Source organism: Xiphophorus maculatus, chromosome 7 (assembly GCF_002775205.1).
Source record: "Xiphophorus maculatus strain JP 163 A chromosome 7, X_maculatus-5.0-male, whole genome shotgun sequence".
NCBI lineage: Eukaryota > Metazoa > Chordata > Actinopteri > Cyprinodontiformes > Poeciliidae > Xiphophorus > Xiphophorus maculatus.
In genome coordinates this window covers 14,207,589-14,225,023 of record NC_036449.1, presented here as the reverse complement: position 1 = coordinate 14,225,023, position 17,435 = coordinate 14,207,589, and the positions used below count along the sequence as shown (strand labels likewise).

The window sequence follows — 17,435 nt, the reverse complement described above, 5'->3', positions numbered from 1 at the left end:
AATTGCAAAATCAAATTTCTTACATGTCAGTTATTTTTGACATGAATGGCATTTTTTTTATAACAACTGAAGGTAACACACTTCAGATTTGTTTAACTAAGCCTTAAATTTGGGACATTATTTATGTGAGTGCCATCAGGTTTGTGACTTTGAGCACAAAAAGTGAACTCTTTCATTGAGGTCAGTGTTTGTTTTTAGGTTTTGGATTTTAGCTGCCATTTGCATTTGTCAAACTTATCATGAAGACTACAGAATGCATTAAGTTAATAGAAATCCGCACAAAGCTATCTGAAAAACAGCAATGTGTGTGTGTGTGTGTGTGTGTGTGCGTGAATAAGCGAGCTTAGTTGATGAATACTTTGAATCTCCATGTTGGCACGTTTCCCCGCTGCTGTGAGTATCTTCTATATTACTTCACCCCTGCTGCGTTTTTATTATACACCTTTCCAGGTGTATAATTATCACGTGTCACAGCGTAGAGATGATGTCTGTGGAGCAGGCATGTTTCGCTGCTTTTTCCGCTGAGAATAAGACAGTGGCCACAAATGATTGGATTAGTGTTTAACCCCCACTTCCACTTAGCTTAATCCGCTTTGCAGCTTTGTGTGTGTGTGTTTGTGTTTGTGAGTTTGAAATCATTTGCTCCCATTTCTGTTTGTTCCAACTGATGAACATCAAGGACAGCTTATTTGTGGTCACTCAGCATCATCTTCCATTGGAATCACACTTCCTGCATCCAGTGAAGGTGTGTGGGAAGCAGCTAGCAGCTAAACGAGAGAGATGAGACATGGGGAAGGGGGAAACTGGAAAAAAGTGAGGTGGGGTGCAAGAGAAAGTAAAAACATACAACATCAGCGGTTTGCAGAAATGAAGATGAGCATTAATAATAGAAAAAAAAATACTTAGGCCCTGTTGAGCAAACCCAGGCACCTGGAGATCAAGCTGGCACAGCCAGAGGTGAGGAATCTGTGGGGGGGTTGTGGGCGCAGGATTATTGTGGAAGAGTGGCGGAATAGAGAGATCAGTTGAAGGTCTGCAGGGTTCGGTATGTCATTGTCATCCTTTCTAAACAGCCCGCAGAACGATGGGGACTTTGAAGTTCCACAGAGCTGCCTAAATCCCGCTTGAAAAGATGCAGAGAACCGCGAGGCAGGGAAAAGAGACAGGAATGTGGAGAGAAAGAAACTGCAGGGGCAGGACAAGGGAAGGGATTGATGACGGGTGAAACACAGAGGAAGGAAAGTGAGAGTAATCAGAAGTAAGGAGGCTCGTTTTAAGAGGGATGACAGGAGACAGGCAAGTGGAGGGAAAGCTCTTAATGCACCAACACTGTGAGAGATGAGTAATATTAGTTTTTTTTTTTTTTTGGAGGTGTATGAGTAATATGCTTCCAGCAGGTCTTGAAGATGGACTGAAACATGAGAAGCGGTGATGTAGCAGTACAGTTATAAGCTGGTCTGAGCTGGAAATTGGTAGCTGTGGTGCTGCCAGATCAGCAAAGTGCCAATACAGCAAAGGGAAAGAGGCGATAGAGTCAGGGTCCTTTTTAACTTCATCCCAGAACATTTAGAGCCAGATTCCTTTCAGGCATTTTTGTACCAATAAATACTGTTCAAGATTTGCTCCTTTTGGAAGAATTTTTAATTCTAAATGAATTTCTTACTGTTGAAGTATTTAGCAAATAATCTCTTCTTTGAAAACACAGTGTAAAAAGAGATATGAGGGTAAGTACAATGTCCTTTGGAATACAAGATTTGTTGTATTGTATTGGTTATCTTCTAAACAAGAATCATCCTGTGGAAGGAAGCCGGAGGATTCAATGAACTCTTGACACGGGAGACATTCATGGCTGAAATACAAAAAAAGAGTTTTTCTTACAGTGAATACATGTTAAAAGAAAAATTGAATAAATATTCTATGAATATTTGTAATTAATCTTGTATTCCCAGTTTGATATATTCTTTTACATGTCCCACAGGAGTATCTGTTTCAGCTTATTTTCTATGGAGCAACAAAACAATGAAAATAATATTGCTTTGTGCCTTTGCATAAAGCTGCATTTTCCTCATGGAAGATAGGAGTAATGTGCATGTGGGCAGAAATATCATCAAATGCATTCGCAGCTTAAGTCAACTGAGTTTAATAATATCTCAAGTAAGGCTGCATGAGGTTAGGGAAACCTGCAATAATACTGTATTAGTGAATCTGGTGATGGTGATATGACTTATGAAAAGGGGTTGATATCTTTCTAAATTTGGTTCATAGTAAACAAAGACCTAAGATAGGGAGCAACTGGAAACAAAAGCAAAAAAAGTCAATCAGTGGCGATTTCTGATTTGGGTGACATGGGCAGCCCCCATTTTATCACATCAGAATCATATCATACTAAATTATGCCTACTGAAAATAGTTTTCATCTATTTATTTTGTAACTTTTCCAGTCATGTTTTAGTGAAAGATCTTGTTTAAAAAATGTTATGCAAAATGTATACACACATGCCTTATAGCTCACCAATGAGTTGCATGAATCTCAGAAACAAAGAATGAAAAGTGTTAGAGCAACATATATATACTCACCGATACATTATTTGCTCATAAATATATGCAGAAGTACAAAATAATTATGTATCTTCTTCACCAATTCCAGATTTTTGTTGACACAGGGGAAATAAAGGGTGTGTGCATATTTAATCTTACAACAACATAAGTATTTCTCAATTAAAATGTAGACATCTCTCACATGGACACACATTACATGGACGGAAAAATCGCTGTCTTAAAAAACGCTGAATGAAACAAAGTAACTTTAGGCGGAAGTGTGAGAGAGGCAAGGATGTTAACGTTAAAAAGCTGTTGTAGTGAATTATTAATACTGAGCATTGTGCCCACAGACTTAGACTTAGAATTAAACAGACTTTCTTTCTCTAAAACACACACACATGTCTGCACACACAGTTAAACAGCTGCAATCCCCAGTTGCTTGAGCAGACAGGAAACGGCACGCTTGTCCCTCTGTCTAGATTTGGGGTATGTGTAAGTGCTCTGTTGTCTCCGGCCTCAGAGGGATGTTTGTAGTTGTTCCCTAAATGGGGATTTTGTGGGTAGGCGTGTGAGTGTGTGTGTTTGAAAAAGGTTGCGTCAACATTCACATATGTTGTATCCCTAAATATAGGTTATAAAGATGGGTAATGATCACTGTACAAAGGGGCTTTTCAGACAGCAGTCTGGTTGTGTCTGTTCTCAGGATAAGCCCAGGCTTTATTCCATTTACAGTTTAAAGAACTGTAAGATGCAATATCAGCAATTTTTAAAAGATTATATATTCTAATTTTTACAAGTTTTCCCTTTTAACTGTGAAGCATGTTGATGAGACTCTTTATGCCAGTTTGTCCAGTGAGGAGAAGAAAGTTAGGAAATGTGTTGTCTGAGAAGCAGCACTTTGGAGACCTAGCAGACTGGTACCCTACTCAGAGATTTAGAAGCACTCCAGCCTGCCTGATTTGAAAATATATATATATATGATTCGAAAAACGAAAGATTTCAAAGACTTCTGATGTACACAAGTGCACTTTTTTTTTTACCACTAGTCTGGTTAAAACCAGCCACTTGCACTATACTTTTCTTTGTACAGAGAGTCTGGGCTCTTGGCTATTGAGGAACAATTGCTTCTTGGAGGCATAGGCTGTGTTGAGGTTTTAAATTTTACTTAGTCACTGTGACATATATAATGCACCAGTTTACTGAAAATTGTCTCTGCTTTAAACAATCATCCTTCACTGCAAAGAGAGACAGCTGTTATTGTTAATTCAATTTGTGACCAACACAGACTGAACCACGTCCTTTGCTAAAACTACAGGCAGAGTACAATTCTAAAACAGCACAGAAAATCTATGTCAACATTTGTTGATTGACCTAGTCAAAAATTGATTGATTGATTGATTGACTTACCAATATCACAGCATATATTAGAAGACTATGTAATGCTTATACAGGTTTCATTTTTCTACACGTAATCATCTCATTTTACTCATCACCTTTTAACTTGAAACAACTGGGGCTGAATAGGAAATGTAATTGTCTTAAAATTGGTTATTGACTGGTTTTTGAAATTATTGGTTTATGTAAACTTTCCAGCAACATGTCAATGTGCCCTCAAGTAAGGCACTTAACCCCAGTTTGTTAGGCTATTTTTGTCAGAAAAGATGTTTTGAAATTACCAGATAAAAAAAAAAAAAACATTTCAAATTGACTCTTTAGGTTAATCCTTCTGCAGTCGAGGATTTAGTCTACAAATGTAGAAAAGACAGTTTTCGTCACATGTTTTAAGAAGCAGTACTGTCTGCCTGGTAAAGTACATTTCAAAATGACCATAAAAGTTAACTCTGTGAGGGAATTTCATCGTTATGTTTATCCCTTGCATGCTTATGCCAAGTGTGTTGCCAATAAACAAATACTTGTTTGTGTCAGCCTGGCTGATGTTTCAGTTTGACTCAAAGCCACGGTTTGTTCTCATCCATGCTCAGGAATCATGGCATGACAAAAAGATTAGGGATGCATCAGGGTAAACACTGTTTATTATCCACTTCAAAAGCACCTGTTCTCTTTGCAGCTTGACAGCCTTAATGCGTCTCACGGGCTTGTGTTTTACCTGCTCACGCTGAGCTCTCACGTTACTCCCAGATGGCTTCCTCTAACCTCGGTGTAGTGCAGCCTTATTGCTGTGCGTAAGGTGAAGAGCTAATGTCTGAGTGCATGTAATAGCAGTGAGCGACAACAGTTACGGTGATCTTTTCGAGTGCCATTTTAAAAGCCATGTTTGTGTGATTGTCTGTGGGCATTTCTACCTCAGCAAGAACTGCTCTCAGAAGGCTTAGCTGCACACACGTCAGTCTTTTTCTGTATTTCCTGGGAGATGTACGGTGTCTAAACTGTGTCAGTGTTAAATATTTAAATTGCAGCTTTTTAACTCATGTTTTCCTTTCTTTTCTCCCCACTTTCACTTCTTTCTTTCTTCTTTTTTGCTTCCTTCTCTTCCCATTGTTATCTTGCAGCAGGCGTTGCAGTTGCTCAGAGGGTTGTGACAGTCCAGAGTGGACCCCTGGTCCGGACAGAAGGTTCCCATGTGACCATCTGGTGCAACGTGACAGGCTACAAAGATGGTGTGAAACAGGACTTTGACTGGTCCATGTACCTACCGTCAGTACCAGAACGGGAGATACGGATTGTAAGCACAGCCCAGTCAGACTATGCTTATGCTGTGTATGCCCAGAGGGTGAACAGTAAAGAGATTTTTGTGGAGAGGCTGAGTGATGACTCAGCCGTTCTTCACATCACCAAAGTGCAGGCCAGGGACCAAGGTGTGTTTGAGTGTTACACCCCCAACACAGACGGACGGTACCTGGGATCCTACAGCGCGCGCACCAACCTCACCGGTGAGTCTCTGAACACACACATTGTCATTTGTCATCAAAGTGACAAACAGGAAACCTAAAATAAACCCACCACTGTTAAGGTGATGACAAACCTACTATTAAAAATGGCTTTTGTTCATATGTAGCTTGTTTGAGCTTCTAGTGGCGCCATGCAACCATTTTAATTTTAGCATTACACTGATATATTACACGGTGAATTTGGAATTATAAATTATAAATTAGATTCTTTTTGCAAAGCCTTTTTGCAAAATCTGTGCTCTGAGTAGAGTTTACTAGTATAAAAAAAGAAGATTGCAGTAATTAAATACATTCTTGAGAATAAAGTCACAAATTAAACAAATAATATCGGTCTCTCTTAAAAATCTTCAGATGTTTTCTTTCTGAAAACTTGTTGCTTTTGACATAATTTTTCCCCAATTGTTGTATTCTAGCATTTTCAGGGGGATATTTGTAGTTAATACATATTAGTACTTCTTTTGGTATGGAAAGTGTTTTTCAAACCTTTAGTTAAATTGAGAGCATTTGACACAAAAAAGACAACTTGGCAAAGTACCTGTTACAAAGGTTTTTTTTTTATTTTATTTGTACACAATTAGTTCTTATTTTGTCAGCAAATATTGTTGGAGAGAAAAAAAAAACAAACAAACTTTAAAAGTAAAAAAAAATCTTCTCCAGTTAACAAAGAAAAAGAAGGCATCATATTAAAAAAGCCAAGTGGACTGGAATGGAGTGAAAATGTGTTATGAGGTATCTGTTGTCCAAAGAACTGTTGAAAGCCCATCAGACTTTAGTTTTTAAGACCCTCAAAAAAAACTAACTACTGTACCTGATGGTATCCAGGATGGTTGTACTCAAAATACATAAAAAACTGCACTAAGGGATTCTTGTAATTTTGCATAATTTTGGTCGTAATTTGTTATATTTTGTAGAAAGGCAAATGTCTATTATTGGTTATCAGAATGAAAATGATGTGCTATAGAGTGCTATATAATATTTTCAGATGACAAATGGAAAGAGAATCTGATGTGAGACTGAAACATTTTTATGCTAATTTATCTCTATAATTTCTTAAACTAATATGGCAGAGTGTAAAGACAAGGATATTAAATGGTTTGTTTACAGGTATGAAATGGAAGTAAGAAGGGGTGAAATGGCAATCCCCGTGAAAATGGGAGAAGGGAATACTGAAGTGGTGAACTGACCTAGTGCCCATCTATTTTCCAACTAAATACCAAGTTAATAAACCATGGAGCGGTGAATTTTTAAACTAATGAGAACAAATTATCCAATAGGAGTGGTTCAGACACATTCTGATTCCAGCAAGAGAAGTGCAAAGGAGAATATTTTGGACTCTCTTTGGAAACTGAGGTGAACGACTTGGAACAGGTTTGAGAGTCAGTCTATCAGAGAACCTGCTAGCAATGAAAAGCTTAGGAATTTTAATCTATGTTACCTCAAATTTGGATTTAGTAATTGTGAGACAAAGGACAAGTCAAACACCCAGCACATAAGATGAAATGGCACACACCCGGATTCACAAAAGCTTTAAATCTCTGTTTGGTGTGCAATTATCCAGTTGAGGTTTCAGACACAATTATTTAAGATTTTGAGATGATCAAATGCATTCCAAATTTATTAATAAAAATGTTAACTGTGTTAATTATTTTAACTCGGTTAAATCTGTTTCCGATTCTAACCCTTGTATTGTCAAAGGCTGAGAACATTTCCTAGTTTTTATCAGTTTTATTATACAATAAACATCAATGTCATTTTTTAAAGTGTCTTAACCTTACTCATCTTGAAAGTGTAAAGTTTTTCTTTTGTTTTATTATCAATTATAATAAAAGTACTTTGAGGACTTAGGATTCTCTGAGGTGGTATTTAGTATTTAAAAGCTTAAGAGCAAATGTTGGACAAAACTCTGAATAATGAGGGTGAGTTCAAAACTTTGTCCTATGACTGTTTGGTCCTTGATTCTTAATTCTGGGGAAATACACAAAGAAGAAAGTCTCTCTGAAGTATCTGTAATTGTCACTCTAGTTTCACCCAGTCCCGCTCTGTCTGCCTGGAGAAAGCCAATCTCTTAATCTTACACACATCCATACACAAGCCAACACCTATTCCCACCTTCCCACCTATTCGTTTCTTGCCTTGGGCTGTTTCTGTAGCATACCCACTGTGTTGGCAGGATGAGTGACTGTTTCAAACAGCCAGCACAAGTTTCCCCTTCAACTCCTTCATTTTCAGATACATACTTAGATCTAATCCCCCTCCACAAAAGGCAGCTCTGAAATCACAGCTGCCACAGTGGTGGATTCCATTCCCTTCGTAACTTCATGGCTTTATCCGTCACATATTTGACCCTGTTCTTGAGGCCAAGGCTCAGACCAAATGCCTCATGCTGAAAATGGGAATTACAAAAATCTGTGGAGTAGTATGAAACATGAGTATTTGCAATGCTTTTCTTTTTAGGCAAGCGTCACGTCCAGCTGTCCTTGCTGTCTGAAAGGTGATTAAATGATATGGTTTACATATTAATTTAGTTTTTTTTTTATATATTTCGTTGAATGAGTGATCCTGGACTTCAGCTGTTATAATTTCTAGTATGTTCAGTGCGATCTGAATGTAGGGCAGGGCTCAGTTGCAGGACGCAGTGAAACAGTGGTGCTGATAACACAGAGTATTTATAGATCTCGGTGTGTGCGTGCGTGTGTGTGTGTGTGTGTGAGACAGAGAGAGCTAGACAGAGTGTGTGAACAGAGGTATTGGGGGACTGTTATCCAGGCTTCTTTCTGTGTCTCTAACCTCTTAACCCAGTTCCAAGGGTCAGGGGTCCACTGCAGGGTCTCTCCCATATTTTTCTCCCTACCATGGCAGAAACCCCCTGTGAGACCCCAGATGGCTGCATGAAACCATGGCTCATGGTGTGAGCAAACAATAGCTTGTCCTCCTTACACTCTTGTCCCTGTTCTTCTTTTTCCCTCTCATCTTGTGTTTTCTATTGTGAAGTTGCTTACTTATTTAATCACAGTCGACCCTTTTAGCAAAGGTTTACTTTTGAGGAAAAAAAAAAAAAGTACTCCTAGGGTAATGTCAGAGGACTGTTCTGCGGATATCTTCATAACCATCAAAAACTTAATTTATTTGAATACTTTAACACGTTTCATTACATTATTATTACATTATTTTGATGATTTTTTTACTCAAAGCTAGGTTTCAGTTTCTCTGATATTTAAAATGTTACGTAGGACCAATAAAACAACATCATGACAGAAATGTTGTTTCATGGCCATATTGTGGCCACAAAAGTCATACGTCTTGACAGTTTTCCTGCAGTTGTCAATAACAGCTGTAAAAATTAGGTTACATAGCCTACAAAAAAAGTTAACCCCTTACAGAATGCTGTATCTCTGTATGCTATTTTTAAGCTGAGTGAATTGGCAAAGTTTGGAGCAAAATTGGGAAGAATGTGATTGGAAAGTTGAGTGGAAAGAAAAAGTAAGTTAGAAAAGGTTGAACAAAATATGGGGATTACCACACTCTTAAGAGGATTGTGAAGCAAATCCATTTAGAAGTTTGGAGGAGTTCACAAAATGTGGACTGATGCTGGATTCAGTTTTAAGAGTTACGACACAGGCCTAACTAGGACATGGACTGCAATGCTTGCATACATTTTTTAAGCATATAGACAATATTAGAAGTGTTGTTCTTTGGCTAAAAAGGACAGATTTCTCATTCAATGGTCCAAAGTTACCTTTAGATTATATATTAGCACATGCATATTTCACTTTTCCAGAGGTTTGTGTGTGGTTAGGTTAGCTCAAGTCTCTGTAGTGATGCTTGTAGTGATGATTCAGCCTCACTCACAGTGATCTAGTTCCTCCTCTGTTGCATTTTCTCTGTAGTGTAATTATGGTGTTCTTCACATAGAATCTAGTACCTGATGCCTGAGGAGGAAAACTGTTTTATCAGCACACCTGGACACCTTTTTGTCTGTCTGTCTGTCATGTGTTGTAATGCCATTTACATGAAGTTACACACACATATGCCTGACACCTGTTTCTGTACCTCAGCAATACCTTTCAAAGAAAGTCAGCAATCAGAATCCACCCGATATCTCACCCTGTATGAAGTTGCAAAGTTGAAACAAATTAAAGTTTGGTTCAGCCTACTTAGTGCCTTTGGGGAAAAACAGAAAGAATTCAAATGTGAGAACATTCGAATTCTTTGAAGCAGGCACAAAAAATTGGATTCAGTACTCTAAAGTATGAATGTGTAAAACCCAACTTTGGAATTTCTTTTAGTCTTAAAAGGAAGTTTTTAAAATGTTTTTGCTAGTCTGCATATGCTTTAGTCTGCATATCATGGCCAAAATAAGATGAAAAGTTGGAAACTACTTCAGCCTGTGTTTTTCTTCAAATGAAAACATTTAGAAGCTCAATTAGATGTTAAAGTTGTGTGTACGAAATACTGGCATACGTTTATGTAGTGTCTGTCTTGGACCTGTTACTTCAGCAACCCATTGAGAAAATGGATGGAGGAGCAAACCTTTTATTTCTTGCAAACCAATAACGACTACATCCCTATGAAGGATGCATGTCTGCAGGTGCCAGACATCTCTTGCCATAAGTTGCATTGTCCTTGCCCTGCAATATTTATTAGTTGTCCAGTTTAAGTGGTTAGGTCCTATACAAGGTCTGCATTTAACGTTGGAGTGTTGTAGCTGTTTAAGTCTTATTGTAGTTACAACGTCTGTACATTTTCTTAAGCTGAAATATGACTGAGCTCCCATCTGCTTCGTCTGAGTGTATGTTTCTCTGTGTAATGTTTGCACGTTTGCGTGCATGGTTGAGTGTTTGACTTCCTCCTACACATCAGATTGCAAGAAAAAAAAGGACAACAGCATGACATGGCCATCATGGTTGTTCTTATCCTACGCACCAGCCTGTGTTTGAGCTTATCCAACAGCTAGTAGAACAACAAGCCCTGGCATAGAGACACCATGACGTTTTTGTGAACCCCCACTACAGAGGAAAGCACCATAAAAGTGATTCCAATGGAAAATAAAAATAATTTTAAGGTTATCTGTATCCTGTACGATAATGATTTTTTAAAAAATATAATCCTTAAAGGACTGACAACAATGGTAAAATTCCAATAATGGCATTCTTGGTCCTTCTCCTTATTCACTGCTGACGAGTGAGAGAAACCCTATTTCCAGGTGTCAGACATGAGGGGGAAAAGGAACTTTGGTTTAAAGTGATGTGGAAGAAAGAAAGTGAGATGGATGGTATTAGGAGGCAGAGATGAGAAAATTGGAAAGGAGAAAAATGGGGACAGAAGTGACAGCGTTGGAGATGAGCAGGGCGAATGATGTGAAATAGAGTCTGTGACCAATAAATGACAAGATGGGGTCTCACTCCACTGTGGTTGGTTACACCTCCTACAGGTATATAGCCCACATGACAGCTAGCACCATTGGTGTGCATTTTAAAAAGCTCTCTCCCTGATGTGGCTCTCGGGGTTAATGTAGCTGCGCGCTGCCGTGCATGTTCTAAAATGCAATTAGCGGGCATAAACTGAGGAAATGGTGAAAGAAACAGAGGAAAAAGGCTTGAGATGAGACAGAGGAATTTCAATTAACACTGAAAAAATGTTACTTAAATCTTCTTTTAGAAAAAGCCACAGGAAATTACCACATCTCTCAGTTTTCATTTTCTTCCATTTAAGATCTACATATTTCTTTGTTCTGCTAAAAGAAGAGAAAAAGGGTTTTAATTTACTGGTGAAATGCCCTTACTCTGAACAGGTACTTTTGCATAAGAATCTAAATATGTTTTAATTTGAACAAAAAGAACAGTTATTTCAAACTCAAGACTAATTAAAAAGAATTTTTAATACAGAAATGCCACCTTACTGAATAGTATATTCATGTACTCTACAGTATACACACTTAGTACTTGGCTGGGGCTACTTTTTATGATTTAATGCAGCAATGTGGTGTGCAAGGAAGTGATCAGCCTGTGACTCTGCTGAGGGATTAAAGAAGAAGTGGCCTTCGGCTCTTCTGCATTGTTTATATGGTAAATGGCCTATACATGTATAGCAATTCATCAAGTCTAAGGACTTGATGAAGTTTCTGGACTTCATCAAGTCCAAAGAACGCTACATTAAGCGCTACCGAATGTAGCGATTCATACTACATTCAGTCATTCACCCATTCATGTGCATGCTGCTGATGGTAAGCTACTCACTGGTTTAGTTTGATGTCTGTTATCTTTCTCTTTACCTAAATCTTATAGTGCTGGCCAATCAAGCACAGTGATCCCATTCTCATTAAATCAGGTGTTGATACTGTTGGCAGTATGGGAAAGCACAACGTGCTGGTGGAAAATTAAATCAGCATCTCCATAAAGCTTGTCAGCAGAGGGAAGCTTAAAGCTTCCTGCTAGATGACTATTCTGACTTTGGACTTGATAAAGAAAACTGTGTGACCATCACCAGCAGATGAAAAGGTTTTTGAAATCATCTCCGATAGTGAAAACCTCATACTGCAACTCACACAGCTTCGGTTCTGTGTCTCTCCAATCTTTTCTGAACTCTGTTTTTCAGATGAAATGCAAAAACTACTTTCATAACAACAACAAAAAACAGTATTTTGAACCACTGAATAGCAGCCTTGATGTATTTGTTCTTTACCCAGGAAAGACAGTTCTTGAAGCAGCTTAACTTAAGGAATGAGATATTCTTACATCTGTTCTAGACATGTGTGTCCGTTCTGGTTGGTCACTTTGTTCAAATTCTGAAGTCACTCAACTTGCCGTCATTATTCTTGTATACAGTTCTGGTAGCTGCCAACTTCTTTCACACTGAGCTTTGGTAATTTGCCATGCTTCTGGGGGATGCTAGTCACTGTCTGCTTAACCACCTCAATGTTGGTAGATTTCCCCATTGTTGTGGCCATAACATTTTTGTCTTAAAAATAGTCTTAAGTTTTGCATTTTAAGTTTTTATTAGTTGTAAGCCATAATCATCAACATGACCAGAAATAACCACTTGAAATCACTTCATGTGTGGAATAACTTGGTACAAGTTGTATGGTTTGAACTAAATAACTGAAGTGAATGTAATTTTCAATGATTTCCTTGTTTATTGAGATGTTGTAGAACACAGGCTAACGTCCCTGTGAGTGGGACGGGAGTGATTTCTTTGTTTTTTTTAGTTAGCATGGACATGGCTTTGCTCTACTCAACATGCAGCAAGAGAGGCTGAAACAATCTTCTGCTGAGCTCAGCATCGTGGGGGTGTTCATGTCTGATTTGTGTGTCTCCCCTGCTTTTTTTTTTCCCCATGAGAGTTAAAGTTGCCTTCCTCTACTCTTAATGAGATGGGCCGTACGAAGAGATGTCAACTTGCATTCTGTCTGTTACACCAAGTGACACGTGGAACCCACCTCCCGTTTTCCTCTTCATTTCTGCATTTCCATCTGAATCCCACTGCCTTCCTAAGCCTATTGCTCAGGATTTGATTCCTTGGTCCTTACATCAGCTCCAAGTCGGCATTACTCATGCTGGTTTATGGCTTTGTCAATGAAATGGAAAGACATGAGTGTGATTGAACTCCAAGCAGTGATTAAATAAGACAGAGAAATGGGGAAATCTTCAATGATGTCTTGTGTTAGCAAGAAAGATGTACAGGATGTTATTACTAGAGGAGAAGGTGTGAGAGAATGGACAAACGAGGAGTCAAGACATTTTTGTATCTCTTATTGATTGACAGCACAGATCTGTGTGTGACTGAAGCATCTTTATCTTTTTCATCTTTCCTTACAGTGACACTTACATTTTCCTGTCCCACCTTTCACTCTGGCCTTACAATCGCCTCTCAGTTTCTTTTATAATTACATTTTCTTTTTCTCGATTTGTGTGTGTGTGTGTGTGTGTGTGTGATTGCTCGAACTGGCTGTAAGTTGCAGACCAGGCAGCTCTCCAAATGGAAAGAGATTTTTATCGCCTTGTCTAGCTTGCCGTTCCCTTGCACATCTCATCTACTTTAGCAGAAAAGGGCTTCCTGCCAATAGCATTACTGAAACTCAACCTACTGGACACAGATGCACACATATATATGAATTATCCTCGATGGAAAACACAAACTCAGTCACACACAGTAGTGAGCTGTCAGTCAGGAACTATGTCGCACCCGTAATTGAGTCTAAGAGGGATGGTGCTGAAGTGTTCCCATTGGAGGACATGCTTTCAAAGGAACAGCACCGACGAGAGGCTTAACAACCCGTGGATCACTGTAGTTGACAATGTAACGCCTGGGTAGAGCATGTAGCACTGTGAAGAAAGGAGTGCTGAACAATGAAAACTAGACACCTTAATGTCTTCACTACCGCGGAACAAGCTGCCCTAAATGCTGTGTGCAAGTTTTGTCCTTCGCCCGTGGCCCAAATTCACTGGGAGACATTTAAAAATAACCCAAAAGGTGGCAGAAGTTGAAAATACTCTATAATTGATATATTTTTACTCATTATGTTATGGCAAATTTGTAACTGGCAGCCACAGTTTAACTCTCTGAGATGTGGTTTCCCTTGTCAGAGATTTAAAGTCTAACGTGGTTCTCTTAGAGTAGATTATCTCACTGACACTTCAAGGTGCCTCTAGGTTTTTCTTCATGTCATCTGCAGCGACTTGAACTAATGTCCAGGTCACACACTACACCTTTCACCCCCATACTGACTGAACAAAAGCTCCAAGTTAATTTGAAAAAAAAAAGTACTCTAAACCATTGTATATCAGTTTAAATATCAGTTTATCTTGGTAGTTCAGTACTTTTATTAAATTATCCAAATGGAAACACTTTTAGGGTTAGTCACCAAACCACAGTAATGACCAGTAAAGGTAACTTGATTTTTTTATGCTGCTCCTTAGGGTACAGTGCATCAGATTCAGTGTTGATCACATACATTTAAATGGCTAGATAAATACGCACCCCTTTATTCCAGTAAAAGTACTTCCTGTGGTTCATCTTTGGGACTTGGAAACACTAAACAACATTGGAATAGGAAGCTTAGTTACTGAACAAATGATGTTCATATAGCACAAAGGTTATGGGGGACCAAAGTAATGAGGCTACAAATCTTGAAACTTTTATAATTTAATACAGAAATAGAAAAACGTGACCCACTGATAACCCTTAAGAACCTGGCATCAGTAAATGCTTTTTTAAAAACGGGATCTTAAAAATCACTCAATTGTAACAGGCTTAGAGATAATTAAATCTAATCCATCACGCTGGGTTTTTAAGCAGACAGGACATTAACGCTGCCAACATTAAAGACAAGCAAAGAAACAGCCTTATCAAAAAGAATGTCTTCATGAATACTCTTTTCTTCATTTGCAGTCATCTCAAAACAAAGTGTTTATCCTTTTATTCTAACAGAAGTGTTCAGTTTAACCCACCAGAATGGACCAAACATGATTTGATACATTTTGAGGCTCAGATGAGGTCTTAATTAGTTGGACCTTTGGTGATTTTTGTATTTGTTTCTGCTCCTAAGTGAAGATCAAATCTAGTTTAACTTTAGCAGAATTCTAGAAAAAAGAACAACTAGCTATATTGACCTTATGCTATGAAGTTAGGCAAGATACATTTTTTATTAAGTAAAAATTATCCTGAAGGACATTCAACTATTTATCCTACCAATCCTAAGTTTAACATTAGATTTCCTGATATGTTATGGTCAGTTTGCTTGTTTTTGTTGTATGATAAGGATATAATGTCTTGTTATAAACAAATAAAAATCTGTTTAATAGAGTACAGTTTTTGTATTTAAACTTTCATTATGAAAATGTTTACTTCTATGTATTTACAAGCCCAACTAGAGACTAGTTTGACTAAGTTAAATATGCAGAAATAATCTGAAGCTTTTCAAAAGCAATACGAATCATTTTTGCTCAGGAATATTGACTGCAGCTATAATTATTAGGAGTGATGGCTTCCAGTGCCAGATTTTTGTTGCCTTAACTTGGATTGTCTTTTGTGCAGATATTTACTTGTTGTCCAGTGTTGGTGGTAAAGCCCTACACAAGGTTAACCTTTAACCTTGGACAGCCTGAGTCTGAGCTAGTTAAGCTCAGCAACACTAAATACAAAACTCAATAATTTGGTTCCTCAGGCCAAAGAGCTTCTGTGAAGTGAATGGACCAGTTATTAAACATAAATCAAATTCTCTTGTTGGCTTCAGGGCACAGAAAAAATCTACTTTACTATGAAGTAAGGGTGTAACAATATATCTGGGTCATGAGACAAGATGATACACTATATGAGCATATGGAGGTGGGGTGGTTGTTTCACAAATAGAGTATATACAGTATATCACCGATCTAATCAGCGAACAATATTGTAGTCTGGCTTTTACTAGTCCTCATATAGTTGTGGAGAATTATTTCAGGTCCTTCTGCTCAGCAGGTGTGAGGCTCATAACCATCAATGCTCTCAACAATATATTATTTACATAAAATCTTTTTTTAAAAATAGTCTTATTTTTGTATGCTGTTTTTCATACATTTTTCATTCATACTTTGTGTGTCTGTCTTCTTTCACTTTGCTGCTGATATTCACCAAGTTTCCCCAGTAATGGACATTAAACAATACTTCTATTTTCCTTATGGAGACCGGATACCATCATTAATATTTTTAATAGCTGACTCTGACAATAAGACAGCTATTAACAGCTTTGTATTATAGTTTCAAATAAGAGTCCGGGACAAAGAGTGCCGAGCTTAAAGCACTCACCTTCACCTCTGGGACTCAAAATTGTAGCTTAGATTTATTTCGCCAGACAAAGTCACATAATCACATCATCTGGATGCTGGTTTGGAGAACAGGTGTAACTTAGAGAAAAACTACTGTAGCATGTTAATCTTAGATTTAATACCAGATAATCAACAAAATTATTTTTTTATTTTAATAAATTTCAAAATATCATATGGCAGAGTTTTTTGGGTTTTTTTGCTGCAGTGCTTATATGGACTTACGATAGGTGCGCCTATTGTTGACTAGTGTAGCAAAGGGACCTGCTGCATCTTTGGGATTAGCAGCACAGAGCCACAGTTTGAATAAGAATTCAATATGAATATGGATGTGAATGGGCATACTAATAAGTGTTTGTGTTAATGGTCTTGGGAAAGACTTGAAATTGCAGGATAATGGCCTTTACTAGCCATATGGTGAGTGATCAGAGAGTCTGGCGATCCTGCTATGTTGTGTGATTTTAGTTGTCTGGAGAGTCATTTTGGCAAAAGACGACAGGCGTTTTTTTTTGTTGTTTTTTTAAATTGGATATTTCATAATCCCATAAAAAAATCCATGTGCTTTTATTTGTTTGTAAAAGAACAAAAAATGCAAAGACATTGGCACTCATGCCTCTAGGTGTTGGATAATGCACTTCTAGCACATCAAAGAGGAGGAGATTGGGTATTCTGGAGATGCCTTCAAGCCCCGGAGAGGCATTGATGGCTTCTTCTACAATTATTACACCTAATTCGCAAGGTTTCTAGGTAAAAATCACTGGCTTATGTACAACCGTGATCTTTAGTGTGGTAAGGGCTTTCAATGAAGCATGTGGATATCTGTAGTTAAGTGCAGCACCATTTTTGTTATTTCACTGAGGGTCTGGAGTTTCTCTTACTTTGTGTTTGACTTTGCATTTGCCAGTATGCCAGAGTCAGCAAGTATGCGCATGACATAAATGTCACTAGAATGTTTTTGTAAAGCTCTGTGTGGACATCTGCACACTCACCAGTTTCCTGCAACTGCACCCTGTTGTCTTCATCATGTACACATGCTGTCTTCATTGGTAGTTTTGTGGAAGGGAAAGGCACAAATAGGAGAGAGTTCCACTGATTGAGCTTTAGAGATTAGAATCAAACATAGCATATTTGCATAGTAAACACATGCAGCCTCGCTGTTTACTGAGATTAAGTTAACATGTCTGATG

At 38.0% G+C, this 17,435-nt stretch overlaps 1 protein-coding gene across 2 annotated transcripts in view; it reads left to right on the top strand.

The window, feature by feature from the left end:
- LOC102226904 (immunoglobulin superfamily member 3-like) overlaps positions 1-17,435 on the top strand; it is a 107,234-nt gene that overhangs the window by 23,648 nt on the left and 66,151 nt on the right. Inside the window, exon 2 of one of the 2 annotated variants that reach the window (XM_005799318.2) lies at positions 5,054-5,431. In XM_005799318.2, the coding sequence (XP_005799375.1) occupies positions 5,054-5,431 (378 nt within the window). Of the gene's footprint in view, positions 1-5,050; positions 5,432-17,435 lie in introns of both variants that reach the window. The other variant, XM_005799317.2, reaches the window with a different exon arrangement.